At 35.3% G+C, this 16094-nt stretch overlaps 1 protein-coding gene across 6 annotated transcripts in view; it reads left to right on the top strand.

Annotated features, from left to right (window-relative positions):
• Window positions 1-16094, top strand: part of LOC138304642 (E3 ubiquitin-protein ligase PDZRN3-B-like) — a 170700-nt gene that overhangs the window by 116950 nt on the left and 37656 nt on the right. For all 6 annotated transcript variants that reach the window (XM_069244818.1, XM_069244817.1, XM_069244821.1 and 3 more), the window contains one exon: window positions 5104-5242. In XM_069244818.1, coding sequence (XP_069100919.1) covers window positions 5104-5242 — 139 coding nt within the window. The remainder of the gene's footprint in view (window positions 1-5103; window positions 5243-16094) is intronic.

The following is a 16094-nucleotide window of genomic DNA, read 5'->3' as shown; positions in this document are numbered from 1 at the left end:
GCGGTGGAGCATCTTTAAATGTCTTGAGAATTGTTTATTTCTGATATTTTTTGTTTGTTTTTTGGTTTATTTTTTTAATTTTTTTTGTGTAGTATTTTTGTGACCTTTCATACACATGTTTATCTAGTATGATGCCCATTTTGATGTTTTAGTTCAGTGATATTACTTAATAAAGTGTTATGTAACATTCCTCACATTTATCAAGTTTGATGCAATCTGATGTAAATGTATATATATATTTTTTTTCATTAGAGTTATGCCCCTTTAAAGATATCTTCGATGAGCCTATGGGATTCTTTGTAATTAGTACAGCTCAGAAATACACCAAATTGAAATGTTCAGAATTCTCCTCTCGGGATTCCAGTTGGTTGTTTTTGTGATGCTACTTCTTTGTTCATTACAAAATGCCCATTTAGCGTGTTTTGGCTGTAGTTTTCTCAAGTTGTACTTCAGATTTACAACCGACGGACACACTTGGTGATGTCGCACTTGCAGTCACTTGAAATGAACTTCATATTGATTTCATCTCTAGAACATAATTACGGCGTTTGGCTTTGTATCAGAATTTTTTAAGCATTGCTAGTTAAGATATCATAAATGTTTAGGTAGGGGTGGATATAGGTCATATTTTTGTACATGAAAAAGACCAGTCTGCCACATATTCTAGATTTTTGGCAGCTCATACCAGGACCTAATGTTAGGTTTATAATTAGGACAGAAGGTAAAATGGAGGAGGGTAGGAGGACCACGTAAGATTGAAGCATCCTTTGTTTGTACTTTACCAGGAATGTGTTGAAAGCCACATCCCTTTAAACAGCTGCTTTTTCACTTCCAATACTACAGACTTTTCATTATGATTAAAATCTCGATTGTGTATGTAAGGAAAGATAAACTGCCATCTAAAAATAAAGGACTTGATACATATTTGATATGTTGATGGCTGACTGGTATTCCTTTGAAAGAGAAGCCTCTAATTATTTTGACAAAATAAACGTGAGCGTGTGTGATGAAATACACCATAGATGTATGTACCCAAAGGTTCCTGTTCCTGGAGCCTCACTGATTCTTTGGAATGAAAAAGTACACAAACTCTGCACCAGGAAAACATTTCTTATACAACCAAGGAAACAGGATATTGTTTTTTTATGCCTCACCATGAAATTTGCAGAGGGGAGAAGGGCATAAAGTATTAACCCATTCCCTTCCCTTTGAATCCCATCTTGACCTGTTGACTCCCATTCCATCCCATTTTGTCGAGTCCTATTTCATCCCACCTTGTCCTGTTGAGTCCAATATTCCCATCCATCCTTGTCCTGTTGAGTCCAATATTCCCATCCATCCTGTCCTATCCCACTCCATCACCTTTTGATTTAATAATGAGGCAAGGTTATTTATATCATTTGATTTGATCACCATGATTTTGGGGAAGGGGTGGGAGTGATACAATTATATCCATGCCTAATCCCATCCCATCTTGTCCAGTTGAGGCCTTCCCCTACCATCTCAATTTCAGATATTGGTTAAAGAGTCTTGTTGATCTCTCTAGTTTCTGTTTGATTTGATTCCTACTGTTTGTAGGGTATCATTTCTCTGATTCTCTCCCCTAATCACTGAAGTGTTTCCTCTAATCCTGCTAAGAGTCATCATAAAAATTGAAGTGGTTTTTGTGTGGCGAGAGCAACACGCTCTTAAATACCATCAATTCTTGTCATTCTTCATGTGGCATTATTGATTTTAATTCCTAGTGATAAATATTTTCAATTTTAAACTGAGATTTAAAACTGAGATAATTGATTTGGATACAGATAGATTAAATCTAGAGAAGCCACAGTTGATGATAATCAGTTTGTCACTATATGTCATACCAAAAGTTTTATCACTGGGAGAAACCATCATCTACTAATGGTAGTCCCGCTACATCTGATGGTCCTCCCAACGCCGTCTGTCTATGTACTAATGCGTCTGATGTATACGCTACGCCTGTGGTTTTTTGCTGCATTTGTCTAATATCCAATCAATTATGTCGTATTATAAAGTTATAAAAAGGCGTGCCCTAGTTATCGTTATTGCAGCCCCCTTTCACTGGCAGTCATTTTTGGCATGGCACAAAAACATAGACGGAATAGTAGCGGGTGTATTTCAAAAGAACAGCGAATTAGCCCCAGTAATTGACTAGGACAGGTATGAATTATGGGCCCACAGGATCTCTCACCTGGCGTACTGAGGCATCATTCATTGTGGAGTATTTATGTAAGAAAAATTTGTTTTCATCTACAAGTAAAGAGCGTTGAGGCTAATTAAATGCACATGGAAGGGGAGGTATTGGTGTAAGGGGGAGGTGGGAGGGAATACAACTGGAATGAAAACGTATTAATTTTGCCTTCCTGGTTGTGAAAGGGAATCACAACCATCCCATGATCTGGCCGAGAGGAAGGAATCCACTATGTGGCTTCCTCGCCAGTCATTGGTTACCATGGCGATGCCGAGATTAACAGACACATATGCTTGTGCAGTCAGACTTGTAAGATAATATATTTTTTCCGTCATAGGAAGAATATTTCAGCATTATCTTACCACATTTCTTATACTTTATTTTTATGATTTACAAATGCAGAAATTCTTCTAGAAGAGATAGTAAGAAATGGTCTGTCATTGCGAGTAGTTAAAATACTACAGATATGTAAATGGCCGCATACTTAATTCATCAATAGTGACGCGTGAGGTAACCCTCGATCAGTCTTTTATACATGTTTTCTTTATGCATTCATAGAAACAGAAAACACATCTGGCCGCGGAGATAAACACTGAAGCAGTCGGAGGGAGCTCTTCCTAAAGTGTTTCCACATCTGGGGTGTAGGGGGGCCTATACACCTGTACTAGAGGCTAAATATTAACCATTCATATGCTTTTAATCAAAGTGTTTAAAATTCTCTAGGTGTTCAAACGCCAAAAATATGCCATTGTCTTAATGTAACATGGTTTGCATTCCAATAGCTAAAATTTGAACTTTTTAATGTAAATGTTTTAATTGTTTATTTTCGGAATGAAAAAAATGAGATTTTTTTTTAATTCTGTAAATTATCAATAAGGGTAATGTGATCTTTGCTTTTAAGTGTCCAGTATTGGGATCATGAATTCAAAAGATGAAATTGAACCTGTCTTATCTGACTCCAAATCCAACAAACTTGAATTCTTTTATTTGCTTATGTTATTGAAATATAAACCAAGTTCCCACGTCCCAGATCTCATAAGAGGGACTTTAAAGACAAAGACACAATCGTGGCAGACCTAGAAATGTCTGGGTTTAGAATGTCAGGTCAGCTACCCAGAGTTTATAAGGGCCATTCACCTTATCCACTGGTCTATACTACTTCCCTTTGAAGTCTGTATTGGAAAGGCCTGCTATTTTATCTACATCAGAACAATCCTGCTTTTGTTGGCCTCCATCTTATCAGTGATTTTCTGTGGAAAGCAGCAGACGACAGCCTTTCTTGTGTAAACTTTTGATTAAAACCTCTTCACCTTCTTTTTTTTGAAATTTGACAATTACTGTCCTTCAACTAGGTTTAATTGACAGTTGCTATGGTAACCGATTCCTGAGGTGAGGGGAATACCCTTGTTGTGAAACCTGAGCTGAAGGGCTGAGGGAGTTGTGGGGTGTATTGAGGAGTAGATGTATGATTCGACAAGAGATAAGTCATTTGGATGGACAGCAGGCTTAAGAAAACAAGATAATTCACAAGGATATTTATGTTTTTACACAGGAAACATTTGTATAAATGACAGATCAGAAGAAAATTTTCACCTATTTATGTCAAATTTTTACTAAATGGTACCAGAAAAACTACTTAGTGTATGTATACAAAGCCTTCAAAAGATTAACTTGCTAATCCATCAGCTATCTAGTTACAGGCTATACTTCAACAAGTAGCCAGTTAATTAGAGGTCATTAAAGGTCGTTGGAGGTCATTTGAGGTTGCGGGTCAAAATCAATAGTAAGGAACTAAGTGACATTGGTAAAAAAAGTTCATTGACTTTTCAGGTCAAAAGGAAGGTGTTCTTGTTAAAGAATCTGTTTGATTTACTGCAGTGTAACATTTTAACTAGCAATCAGTGTTGACAAGTGGACGAGTTTTATCTACAGATTGTGTGCATAAACCACTAAGGAGAAAAAAGCAATTCTTTTCTAGTCCCGTTAGATGTCACTACAGAACGCATCTTATCAGCTTTCAGCTAATATATGGCAGAAATCATAGATGAGAGGAAATGCTTGAAAGAAAACCAGCAATACATAATTTGAAATAGGACTTAAAATTACAGAAAGCCAAAAAAATCAGATTTGACTTGAAATTACAGAAAGCCAAAAAAATCAGATTTGACAACACATATAAAAGAGCAACAGGGAATAAAATGTGAAGGTATTATCAGCTAAGAACGTGAACCTGTCTTGCTTGCTTATTCCGCTCTCGGTATCACTGCCGACTTTATGAGTGCAAGTTGTTACGTAAGACCAAACCATTTTAATACCCAGAGCTTCAAATAATCTTTGTGAGATTTCCCAGAATGCCTTGTAATCTGTAATCCTTTCATTACACTACGGTCCCTAGGGGTCGAGCCAGCTACAATCCTCAGCACCTAGTGTGTCTAATATATCTGATCGGAAAAATATATATGGCTCAGCCTAACGCCTCCAAAAAAACAGCGGTCTGGTGTAACCTTGCAATCCCTGACAAGACGTCCCTAAAGCATTGTTATTAGCTTTTTCACTGGGATGTAAAGTAGATTTAGCTGAGACCAAACTCTCAGTATAAACAACACTAAATCAAGCATATAAATTAGAACTTTGTTTACATAGATAATGTGTTACTTAACAGCTTTTTTACCTCATTTTATCCACTGGCATTTGAAGAAATGTCAACATTGTACTATCATTTGGTGCCTGTTTGAGTTAATATATAACCTTCCAATTGTTTCAACCTTCCCAATTTAACTTTTATACTGTATTCAGTCTTGAGTATAAAAATTTAAAAGAAATCATCAATATTCCCTAATCTAATGTTCTTGTTGTACAACTTTTCTTATAATTATATCTTTGTCCTTCAGGTTATATCAGCCATCGTCACGACGACCAGTAGCTTTTTCTGCCAGTACAGAGATGGGTCTCACAGATATAGAAATGGCCCACGGTTTTGAATATGATGATGCCTATTTTGATGAGAGAGGTTATGACATGGAATATGAGGTAATTTATTTATTTCTAATTTTAGAAATTTCTGTGTTTTATCAATCATATATCAATAATTCAAGTAAGAATATACTGGAAATGAGGGTTGTCCCAGATTTGAACAGTCAAATTATGACTATATTTCCTGGGATTGGTTTCAGTATCCTTAAATAGTTGACATTGTGAATGTGATATTATACTTCCCTACAATATCAGGATACAAATACAATAGCAACATCTGTAAACCTGAGGAAGAGCAAACTTAGGTGTATCACAGAAACGTTTGTAAGGTAAACAATACCCATTGGGCTGGTAAAGCACCTTGCTAATGTCTGTGTCAGAAGCGAAAATCTGCATCTGAAGTACGTTTGTTTGGGATATTGCAGAAAATGGTTTTGTAATTTAGCTATGATGATAGGTGGAAGATTGGAATCTGGATCACAAGCATGCTTGGAAGTCCTGTAAATTCGGTGTTTTGTAATTTTGCCTGGTGATAGGAACCAGTGCAGATGGTTAACTTGTGTACACAGAACATTGATGTAACTAGAATGATGGCTGTCAGTCTATAATACTGGTCAGATGTCCAGTCCCTCATTACAGTCAAACTGACCAACTCTAGATGGTCAGTATTTCTCCATGGATATGACAGACGGACTCCCTAATGCTTGTTCCAATCATAGCATTTAGAATTGACCTTCAGGCAAACTCGTAGTCTGGCCCCACACGAGTCTTGCTACCCCTCATATGCATTCCCTCAATGACAAACATGCACATGAATATGATGAAACAGAACAAAGTTGTCATCATGTGGCATTGCTGGAATCACAGGGCGTATAGATGTGTTGACACGCCTGGTCACTGTGCATGTGTCTGAGGGATTCTAGTCCAGCATGTTGACTGGTCAGCTAGACCCAACTCTGTTGAGGGGTCAGTGTTAAGAGGAGCTAATGATGATGAGGTTCATGTGTAGCATCCCAATGCTCTACGTTTCCTATCCTTCATAAATCAAAAGTCAAAACAAAATTCTTTCATTAAACTCCAGGAAGAGCAATTGGCACTAGGGGTCAAGATTTTGGTCCGTCAGTCTTAACTCCATCACCCCTGAGACTCATTTGAGCTTTCCTAATTCAAAGACCGGAACAGTCAACTTTAAATGTTCAGGGGTAAATAAGTTAACCTGTACCAATAGACTAAGTCATATAGGTGGTAACTCCTCATTGAGCTCCAGGAAGAGAAATTGGCAGCAGGGAGCAAGACTTCTACACACTAGAGTTGTACCCTTTAGCCTTAACCCTACATCAATAGATAAAGTCATATAGGCAGTAAACAAAAGTCCAATCCATCCCAGATTGGGTGTTTGGAGTTGCACCATGGGCAACATAGGGAGACGATGGGTGAGACTAAAATTGAAACTACTGGCCCCATAGACTGACAGTACTTGCATCGGTGATGTATGTTTTTGGCAACTTGATGGTCCATATGGAGAGTGAGTTATAGTTGTAACATGTATAGATGAAGGTATCCTATCTATAGATAATCCTTTAGTATCTATACATAACCAGACTTAGAAGGGATTTTTGCTGGGGGTATCATTCCTGAAGCTCAAGAGTAAGCTGGAATCCATCATATTACCCTCGTAAAATTTCAAGAAGAAATCTGCTCTGTACATAGAGTATCATCAAGTCTCAATGGTGAGCCTATGTTTTAAACCTTATTTCAGACTTTTACATCCGGTAAACTCGTTTACATTTTCAATTTTGGCAAGTTCCCACTTCGGTTTTTTTCCTCCAGAAGATTTCTTATTTAAAATGTCTAAAGAAAATTGACTCCTTGAAAACCATGGATTTCTATTAAAAAGGACAACTTTTCATCTAAACAGAATCACGACTAGACCTAAATGGCAGTGTGGTTTCATCAGAAATAGTTTGTCATTATTGGAAGAGTTGCATAGTTTACAAAACAGGGTTAGAGAATCTGTTTCAGGTCAATCAGCCTCGTTGACAATTTGCATTAATGTTATTTAGCAATACAATCCCACCGGTGTGTACCTAACCGTAGTTTGTTTCCTAGTTAAGACTTATGCTGTATGGTAATTTGACCACTGCCTGGCCGCACTGGACACCAGAGATTACTTTAGTGACCAATATGGCCACCGACTGTTGCTTGGATACATAAAATCTCTCTATCTCGCAGTACACCAGAGGGACCAAAAGACAATAATTGAATTAATTATCAAGATCGATACTTCATTAGGCTAGTTCATTGAACATTTGCTTGATGGACCGTTTATGCAGTTACATCCAAAATGAACTCCTAAGGTATCTTGTGACCAAGATCATCCAGCGCAGGAGTCAATTAGATGCTTTGAAGGCTAGACCAACATAATGGGTATTGACAAACAGATGCTTTTTGAGTAATACAGTATATACACAATTAGGCAACCTACTGTATAATGATTTTTCACAGGAAATAACAGCGGCGTATATCAGTCTATTCCTCCGAGTGTCTACAGAGAGGAAATATGTGTGTAACTTAATTCACAGTGAATAATGATAAAAGTAATATTTAATAAAACGGCCATGAAATTGTTAGAGGAAAAAACCCTACAGTAGTTTATCTTAATTTTAACAAGTATATATCTGAGGGTGTTTATACGTAGGAACAGTAGAAGATAGCTGCTCCGATAGGGGCGATAGGTTTGTTATGTACCTGTTTGATGGTTCACAATGGCTGCACAGAAACGACAAAGGACACACTTGTCATACTTCAGAGTGCGTAATCATTTCACTGCTTGTAGCTTTGAATGAAAGCTGGGAACACCTCCCGAGAAGGCTAGGAAACCAAAGATAATGTAACTCCTGCAAATGATTTACACATTGAAGTGGGCGCCCTACCCCACCACAGGTCTGTAACAGAATGAGATAGGAATAAATGGTGTAGCTGCATGCAGTGTATGATGGCGATGGAAACTACGCTTTGTGATTAAAACACAATTTATTGAATCAACACGTGCAGTATTTCAAAGCGCATGCATTAAGTGATGTGCATGAGCAGATTTTCGTTGTTTGAAGGTTCGGGAAACGTCAACAGATGAAGAATCGTTTGAATTGGACCAGTGGAGTGTGAGAATGATTTCATTTTGAGATCACCAATTTGCGATAAATCTAAACAAAACATCACGTCAACTTGTTCTATTGATTTTAATTAAGTGCATCAGTTTTCTCGAATTAACTGAAAAAGTAAATTGAAATTGAATTTTGTTCCACACCTTTATCATTTCATATTAGCTTATTGAATTTCTGATTCTGTTGCTATTTATAGATTAGGACTGGCACTGTAACTTAATTGAAGGTTTCTTGAGTTACATGTTGTGTATGCAAGACGATATCTCCAATGTAATAGAGTTTGAAATATTTATAAGGCACCTCTGATAACTCTAGATTTATAAACATATGATTGTACTAACATGGCAGGGAGTTTTATCTTATTATTGTTAATTAACTCTAAAATGAAACTTGGAAGTATTTCAGAATTTGACATATACTGTTTTTCAAAAAGATTGCATGGATTTTGATAATTTTCATTGCTTGAAAACATTATCAGTATTTGGAAAATATGGTTTTTAAAAAAAATACTAAATTAGAATTTAAAGATTGCTGCTTTTCAAGCTCACTAGGATATTAAAAGTGATGGGAGGAATACTCCAACATGAACTTCAGAATTGGAAGCTTTGATCACGCCGTAATCCATTTCTCAGTCAGATCTGAAAAACCACTGTCACAATGGCTTCCTCTTGAAATCCTGACATAAGTCTTTAAGGTATACAAGACTTCCTGCTGGAAAAAATGAAAACTTTTGATTCCTGTTGTTCAAATCTGAATCTGAATGATATACAGCAGTTTATATAGAATTCTGAGTCATTTCAATGCTTTGGTGTTACAAGATCTGAAAGATTCCAAGGAAACATTCTAATGATCCAGACATTTAGACAAGATTCAGAATGGTTACATTTGACATCAATCATTTTCAATACTTCAAAAGTTCACCCATTTGTCTGGAGGTCTCCACTGACAAACCTGTCGGAGCAACAACAGCTGACAAGATAGATCTTAAAGACGTACAGACAGCCGGAAATACAAAAACACAAAATATCAGAAATATTTCGTGTTCTGTAGACTTGCAGAATTAAGAGTAATGATATGATACTTAAAATAGAGCTTCCTTGTACTTGCAAAGGATTTTACAGAATATATAGAGAACTTTTTGTACTCGGGACAGATTTCCAAAAATAATTTTAAGTTCAAATCTGCTGATAGTGACTATTGAAACACCAAGTTAATGTTCTGCAGCAAAGCGAGGTCTTTGGTGTTTTTGGCCTGTTTATCAATGGGACAGAATATTTCAGAAGTACTTCCAAATTAATTAGGATATAAATCAGAATTTATATTTAGAGATTGGGCAGGTTTCCATGGACACAGTAAGTCAGCCATGGAGTATGGAGGGTGGGTACACTCATTCATACAGCAACCTGTTTTATTTACAGGAGATTTTTTTTTTCTTTTTCCTTCTTTTTATCAAAACATTTGTATCAAAAGCAAACAGATAGATGTCTCAAATTTTCAAAAATTAGATGTATGTACATATTTGAGATAAGAGACGAAAGGTTTGTAAATGTTCTTTGAGATTTGTTTAGCTTTATCATGGTCTCTGAGATAAAATTATAGATGTGAGTATTTCTATCCATTGGTTGCGTAACATGACTGGGACAAGATGTCATATCTCAGAAGATTATTACGCTTCTGGCAGTTAACACCCATTACACAAAACGATGTAAAAAATGCGCAGATTTAGTATAGATTTCCTCAAAGGCTTAAAAAGAGAAATCGTTTTAAAGAAAGTTGGATTAAAAGAGCAGAACTGAAGTTCAAATGGAAACTCAGCATATCTTGGAAGTTCAGGGTGGAAAAAAAAAATGAGAGATGGAACATCGGTGGTTGATGTGGTTTCAATATCCAGAGTAAGATGGGACGATAAGGTTGTAACGTTAGCTTGTGTGTGTTTAGTGTAAAATGGCTGTGAGTTTAGGGTGACAAGTGGCACAGCAATTTCTGTCAGACACGTTCAGAAATTACAGTAATTTACACGTGTTTGTGACTGACGTTTGACACAACAATTTTATAACGGCCCTTACCATTATGGAATTCACCAGTCATAAAAAATGCATTTCCTGGCCAGAAAAAGTGGAGAGTTATGTCACTGCATGATAAGGCAGTCTCACAGAGGATAAATAATCGGATTCACATTGACAGTATCATGAGACGCCATCTTGCCCAAGTCACCATTATGTCATGTTACAGCTACAGCCACTAACATGTCCAGGGTGGGCTTTTTTTCAGGGGCCATAACTCTTTAGTGAGATTAATATAAAGTAGCAGTCCATCAAAGTGGAACGATTTATGATTGGTAGATGGATAAAAAGGTTGAATTTTAAGCTGATTTCTTCTGACCTTGGAAGAGAATATAATGTTACTGACCTGATTTGATAACAATCCAATGGACTTCATGCCCAGGTGTGATTAGACAAAGATGATGATGATGATTAAAAGATAATGTACTTTTTGTTTGATAAGGTGATATATTGCAGTGTTACAACACCTTTGTTATTTTTACTTGCCCCAGTTGTTGATAACAGAAACAATAGGAATGAGATGATCCTTTGTTCTCTGGGTCTGTATCTCATTCAACACCTGTTAATGAGCAGAGTAATCCGCTCTGATGTTCACATGAACTCTGACCTCTTTCATGACCTTTTACGACCCTATCGTTGCCTGATGATATGTATATGAGTCTGTTCCGACAGTTACACAAGAAGGTTGTTTCTAACAGATATTAATTAATACGTGACCATATTGCTCCTCCTGGTTACAGTAACGGGCCAGGTTCCCCCTGTCTGGGAATGTAGCTGAAAAACTCGGCTGGATTTTAATATAGGTTAACACAATCATAAAAAAGCTTTACTTCATGCCAATTATCTAATATTTCATCTCATTGTTTCCACTTGATCTCTTTTGTTACCATGCATCTAAATCAAGTACCCTTCAGAACATTTTGAAATATTTATTCAGACCAGAATCAGAAATGACCGTCCCGCTGATGGACCATCTGGTTATATTACGTTCTTTATTGTTGGTATAGGAAGATCATAGGAGACATCAGTACAGTAAAAGGTGAATCATGAAATGTTCTTTACTGGCCGTTATTGTGTGATTGTTGTGGTCTGAGCCGGCCCAGAGCCCGTAATTAAGTTAGAGTATTAAATATGTATACCAAGGTTAGTGGATTCGTTTAACTCGGCTTTGATGCTGTACACACAAGTAGGGCTGTAACTGGAGAAAGAGATGGGTTCTGTCATTAATGTCAATGAAATGATGACTTGTACATATCACATTGCAAAACGTATTGTCCCGGGGCTGCGTGTGCCATGTTCACAGTAAGCAAAATTTCCTCCGGCATATAAAGCATAAAAAGGCAGACCATGTATTCTATTGCAATGAGGTTTATGACAAGACGACACAAATTGATGAAAAAATTATCCCGGAAATGATCATCAAATGGAAAATATTCATTATACGCAAACTGTCATATCCCATGCAGGTTTCATTTGGAAGCTGGGATATTTATGTCATCAGGCGTTTCTTGTTGAAATGAATATGGAGTGGCTCTCCCATTTACACAAATATCTATCTCTCTGTACTTGATCTTAGCAATGCAAACATGACTGCCACGGTAAAAGTTGTAAAATCTTGAGCAGGCATTTATTACAAGACTTTATTGACTATTTTAATCAGTGCTGCTTGAAAATAATTTTTTTACATCAGATTTAATATGAAGTCTTCGCAGCCCACTGCATTAGCAGACTACCTGCTGACGTTTGTATGCACGACTGTTGTTGCTAGTGAAAAGGGGTTTTATGCTCTCGAATATTGAGTTTTAAACAACATGAGTTCATTTTCATTAATTATCGTGCTTTTAAGCTCACACATCTGAATGACAGCATGAGGGTACTGCTGATTGTAATATAAAAATTCAAGCCCTGAATGGCTCAAATTTCTTCAATGCCGCTATATTAGCTAATATCAGCGGGACTTTGGGAAGTGAATTGTTACTGTAGCCATGAAAATGAATGGTTTCATGGTGGTGCTGTATCACAGGGCGAATAAGGATATCAGGAACAGGAGACAATTTCCGAGACAGATTTTCCCAGTCCGAGTCAGAAAAGAAAATATCTGGGATCGTATAGTCGGCCATACTTATGGTAGTTACTATATATCTGATAAAGTAGAAATAAAGAGGAGGCGACATCATCCACTGATAGATACAGAAAATGATGGAACAAATAGTCGTTTATGGAGCGGGCAAGTGTGACTTGTATGGAGCGTATACTTACAATAGAGCATTAATTCTGTACCAGTCAATAACTGGGTCCCCATGGTGTCGTAGGATCTCTATCAATGACTCAATACCTACTGTAGCAGCTGATCGCCTCCTGCTATGATAGCTTTGTCCCGCTCTGTTCAGCCTATCATCTGAATCAGGAGATCTAATGACAGATTTGTGCTGTAAATCCCTATCATAGATGGAACACAGCCCTGACAGTGAGATGAAATCTTGAGGGAGTACCTGATATCACTTTATCTTACCAATAACAGACTACTTCTTCACACACGGCTGGTCTATATGACATCCTTACTCTCTAGTCTTGTAGTAACATCTTCAGCTTGATTTTACTCAATAAATAAGTGATTTTGTTTGTTTTTATTGGTTGTAGTGACATTAACATTTGATTGTTTGTAGGTTTAATGGTTATTACAAGATAAAAAAAAATACACAAAAAAAACAACCAATAACATATATCCATCAAGAGACTAGTATCTTTCAAAATGATAGCAACAACAGTCCATTAAAACACTGATTTTAATTGACATTTAATATAGCAGGTACCTATTAATTAATTCCATTAACAATTAATGAATTAGTTCCATTAACAAGTTCTATAAATTGGTAGTAGGCAGCATTAGTACCCTGGTTCCACAACCTGGTTGTGTTTCAAGCTAATTGGTTGGAGTTAAGGTGTTCATTGAATAGGTGTAATGTAAGGTTAATTGGCAGCAGTTACATGTATCTGTTAATTGACATAATTTACATGTATCTGTTAATTGACATAAGTTACAGGTATCTGTTAATTGACATAAGTTACATGTATCTGTTAATTGACATAAGTTACAGGTATCTGTTAATTGACATAAGTTACAGGTATCTGTTAATTGACATAAGTTACAGGTATCTGTTAATTGACATAAGTTACAGGTATCTGTTAATTGACATAAGTTACAGGTATCTGTTAATTGACATAAGTTACATGTATCTGTTAATTGACATAAGTTACAGGTATCTGTTAATTGACATAAGTTACAGGTATCTGTTAATTGACATAAGTTACATGTATCTGTTAATTGACATAAGTTACAGGTATCTGTTAATTGACATAAGTTACAGGTATCTGTTAATTGACATAAGTTACAGGTATCTGTTAATTGACATAAGTTACATGTATCTGTTAATTGACATAAGTTACATGTATCTGTTAATTGACATAAGTTACATGTATCTGTTAATTGACATAAGTTACATGTATCTGTTAATTGACATAAGTTACATGTATCTGTTAATTGACATAAGTTACATGTATCTGTTAATTGACATAAGTTACAGGTATCTGTTAATTGACATAAGTTACAGGTATCTGTTAATTGACATAAGTTACAGTATCTGTTAATTGACATAAGTTACAGGTATCTGTTAATTGACATAAGTTACATGTATCTGTTAATTGACATAAGTTACATGTATCTGTTAATTGACATAAGTTACAGTTCCATAGTATATCTGTTAATTGACATAAGTTACAGGTATCTGTTAATTGACATAAGTTACAGGTATCTGTTAATTGACATAAGTTACAGGTATCTGTTAATTGACATAAGTTACAGGTATCTGTTAATTGACATAAGTTACATGTATCTGTTAATTGACATAAGTTACAGGTATCTGTTAATTGACATAAGTTACAGGTATCTGTTAATTGACATAAGTTACAGGTATCTGTTAATTGACATAAGTTACAGGTATCTGTTAATTGACATAAGTTACAGGTATCTGTTAATTGACATAAGTTACAGGTATCTGTTAATTGACATAAGTTACAGGTATCTGTTAATTGACATAAGTTACAGGTATCTGTTAATTGACATAAGTTACAGGTATCTGTTATACATAAGTTACAGTATCGTAATTGACATAAGTTACAGTATCTGTTAATTGACATAAGTTACATGTATCTGTTAATTGACATAAGTTACATGTATCTGTTAATTGACATAAGTTACATGTATCTGTTAATTGACATAAGTTACATGTATCTGTTAATTGACATAAGTTACATGTATCTGTTAATTGACATAAGTTACATGTATCTGTTAATTGACATAAGTTACATGTATCTGTTAATTGACATAAGTTACATGTATCTGTTAATTGACATAAGTTACATGTATCTGTTAATTGACATAAGTTACATGTATCTGTTAATTGACATAAGTTACATGTATCTGTTAATTGACATAAGTTACATGTATCTGTTAATTGACATAAGTTACATGTATCTGTTAATTGACATAAGTTACAGTATCTGTTAATTGACATAAGTTACTGTATCTGTTATACATTGACATAGTTACAGTTAGTATTTTATGCATAGTAATCGTTAATTGACATAAGTTACATGTATCTGTTAATTGACATAAGTTACATGTATCTGTTAATTGACATAAGTTACATGTATCTGTTAATTGACATAAGTTACATGTATCTGTTAATTGACATAAGTTACATGTATCTGTTAATTACATAAGTTACAGTATCTGTTAATTGACATAAGTTACATGTATCTGTTAATTGACATAAGTTACAGTATCTGTTAATTGACATAAGTTACAGGTATCTGTTAATTGACATAAGTTACATGTATCTGTTAATTGACATAAGTTACAGGTATCTGTTAATTGACATAAGTTACAGGTATCTGTTAATTGACATAAGTTACAGGTATCTGTTAATTGACATAAGTTACAGGTATCTGTTAATTGACATAAGTTACAGGTATCTGTTAATTGACATAAGTTACAGGTATCTGTTAATTGACATAAGTTACAGGTATCTGTTAATTGACATAAGTTACAGGTATCTGTTAATTGACATAAGTTACATGTATCTGTTAATTGACATAAGTTACATGTATCTGTTAATTGACATAAGTTACAGGTATCTGTTAATTGACATAAGTTACAGGTATCTGTTAATTGACATAAGTTACAGGTATCTGTTAATTGACATAAGTTACATGTATCTGTTAATTGACATAAGTTACAGGTATCTGTTAATTGACATAAGTTACAGGTATCTGTTAATTGACATAAGTTACAGGTATCTGTTAATTGACATAAGTTACAGGTATCTGTTAATTGACATAAGTTACAGGTATCTGTTAATTGACATAAGTTACAGGTATCTGTTAATTGACATAAGTTACAGGTATCTGTTAATTGACATAAGTTACATGTATCTGTTAATTGACATAAGTTACATGTATCTGTTAATTGACATAAGTTACAGGTATCTGTTAATTGACATAAGTTACAGGTATCTGTTAATTGACATAAGTTACAGGTATCTGTTAATTGACATAAGTTACATGTATCTGTTAATTAACATAAGTTACAGGTATCTGTTAATTAACATAAGTTACAGGTAT

This window comes from Argopecten irradians, chromosome 12, assembly GCF_041381155.1.
Source record: "Argopecten irradians isolate NY chromosome 12, Ai_NY, whole genome shotgun sequence".
In the NCBI taxonomy this organism is placed as follows: Eukaryota; Metazoa; Mollusca; class Bivalvia; order Pectinida; family Pectinidae; genus Argopecten; species Argopecten irradians.
This window is presented reverse-complemented; position numbering and strand designations above follow the sequence as displayed.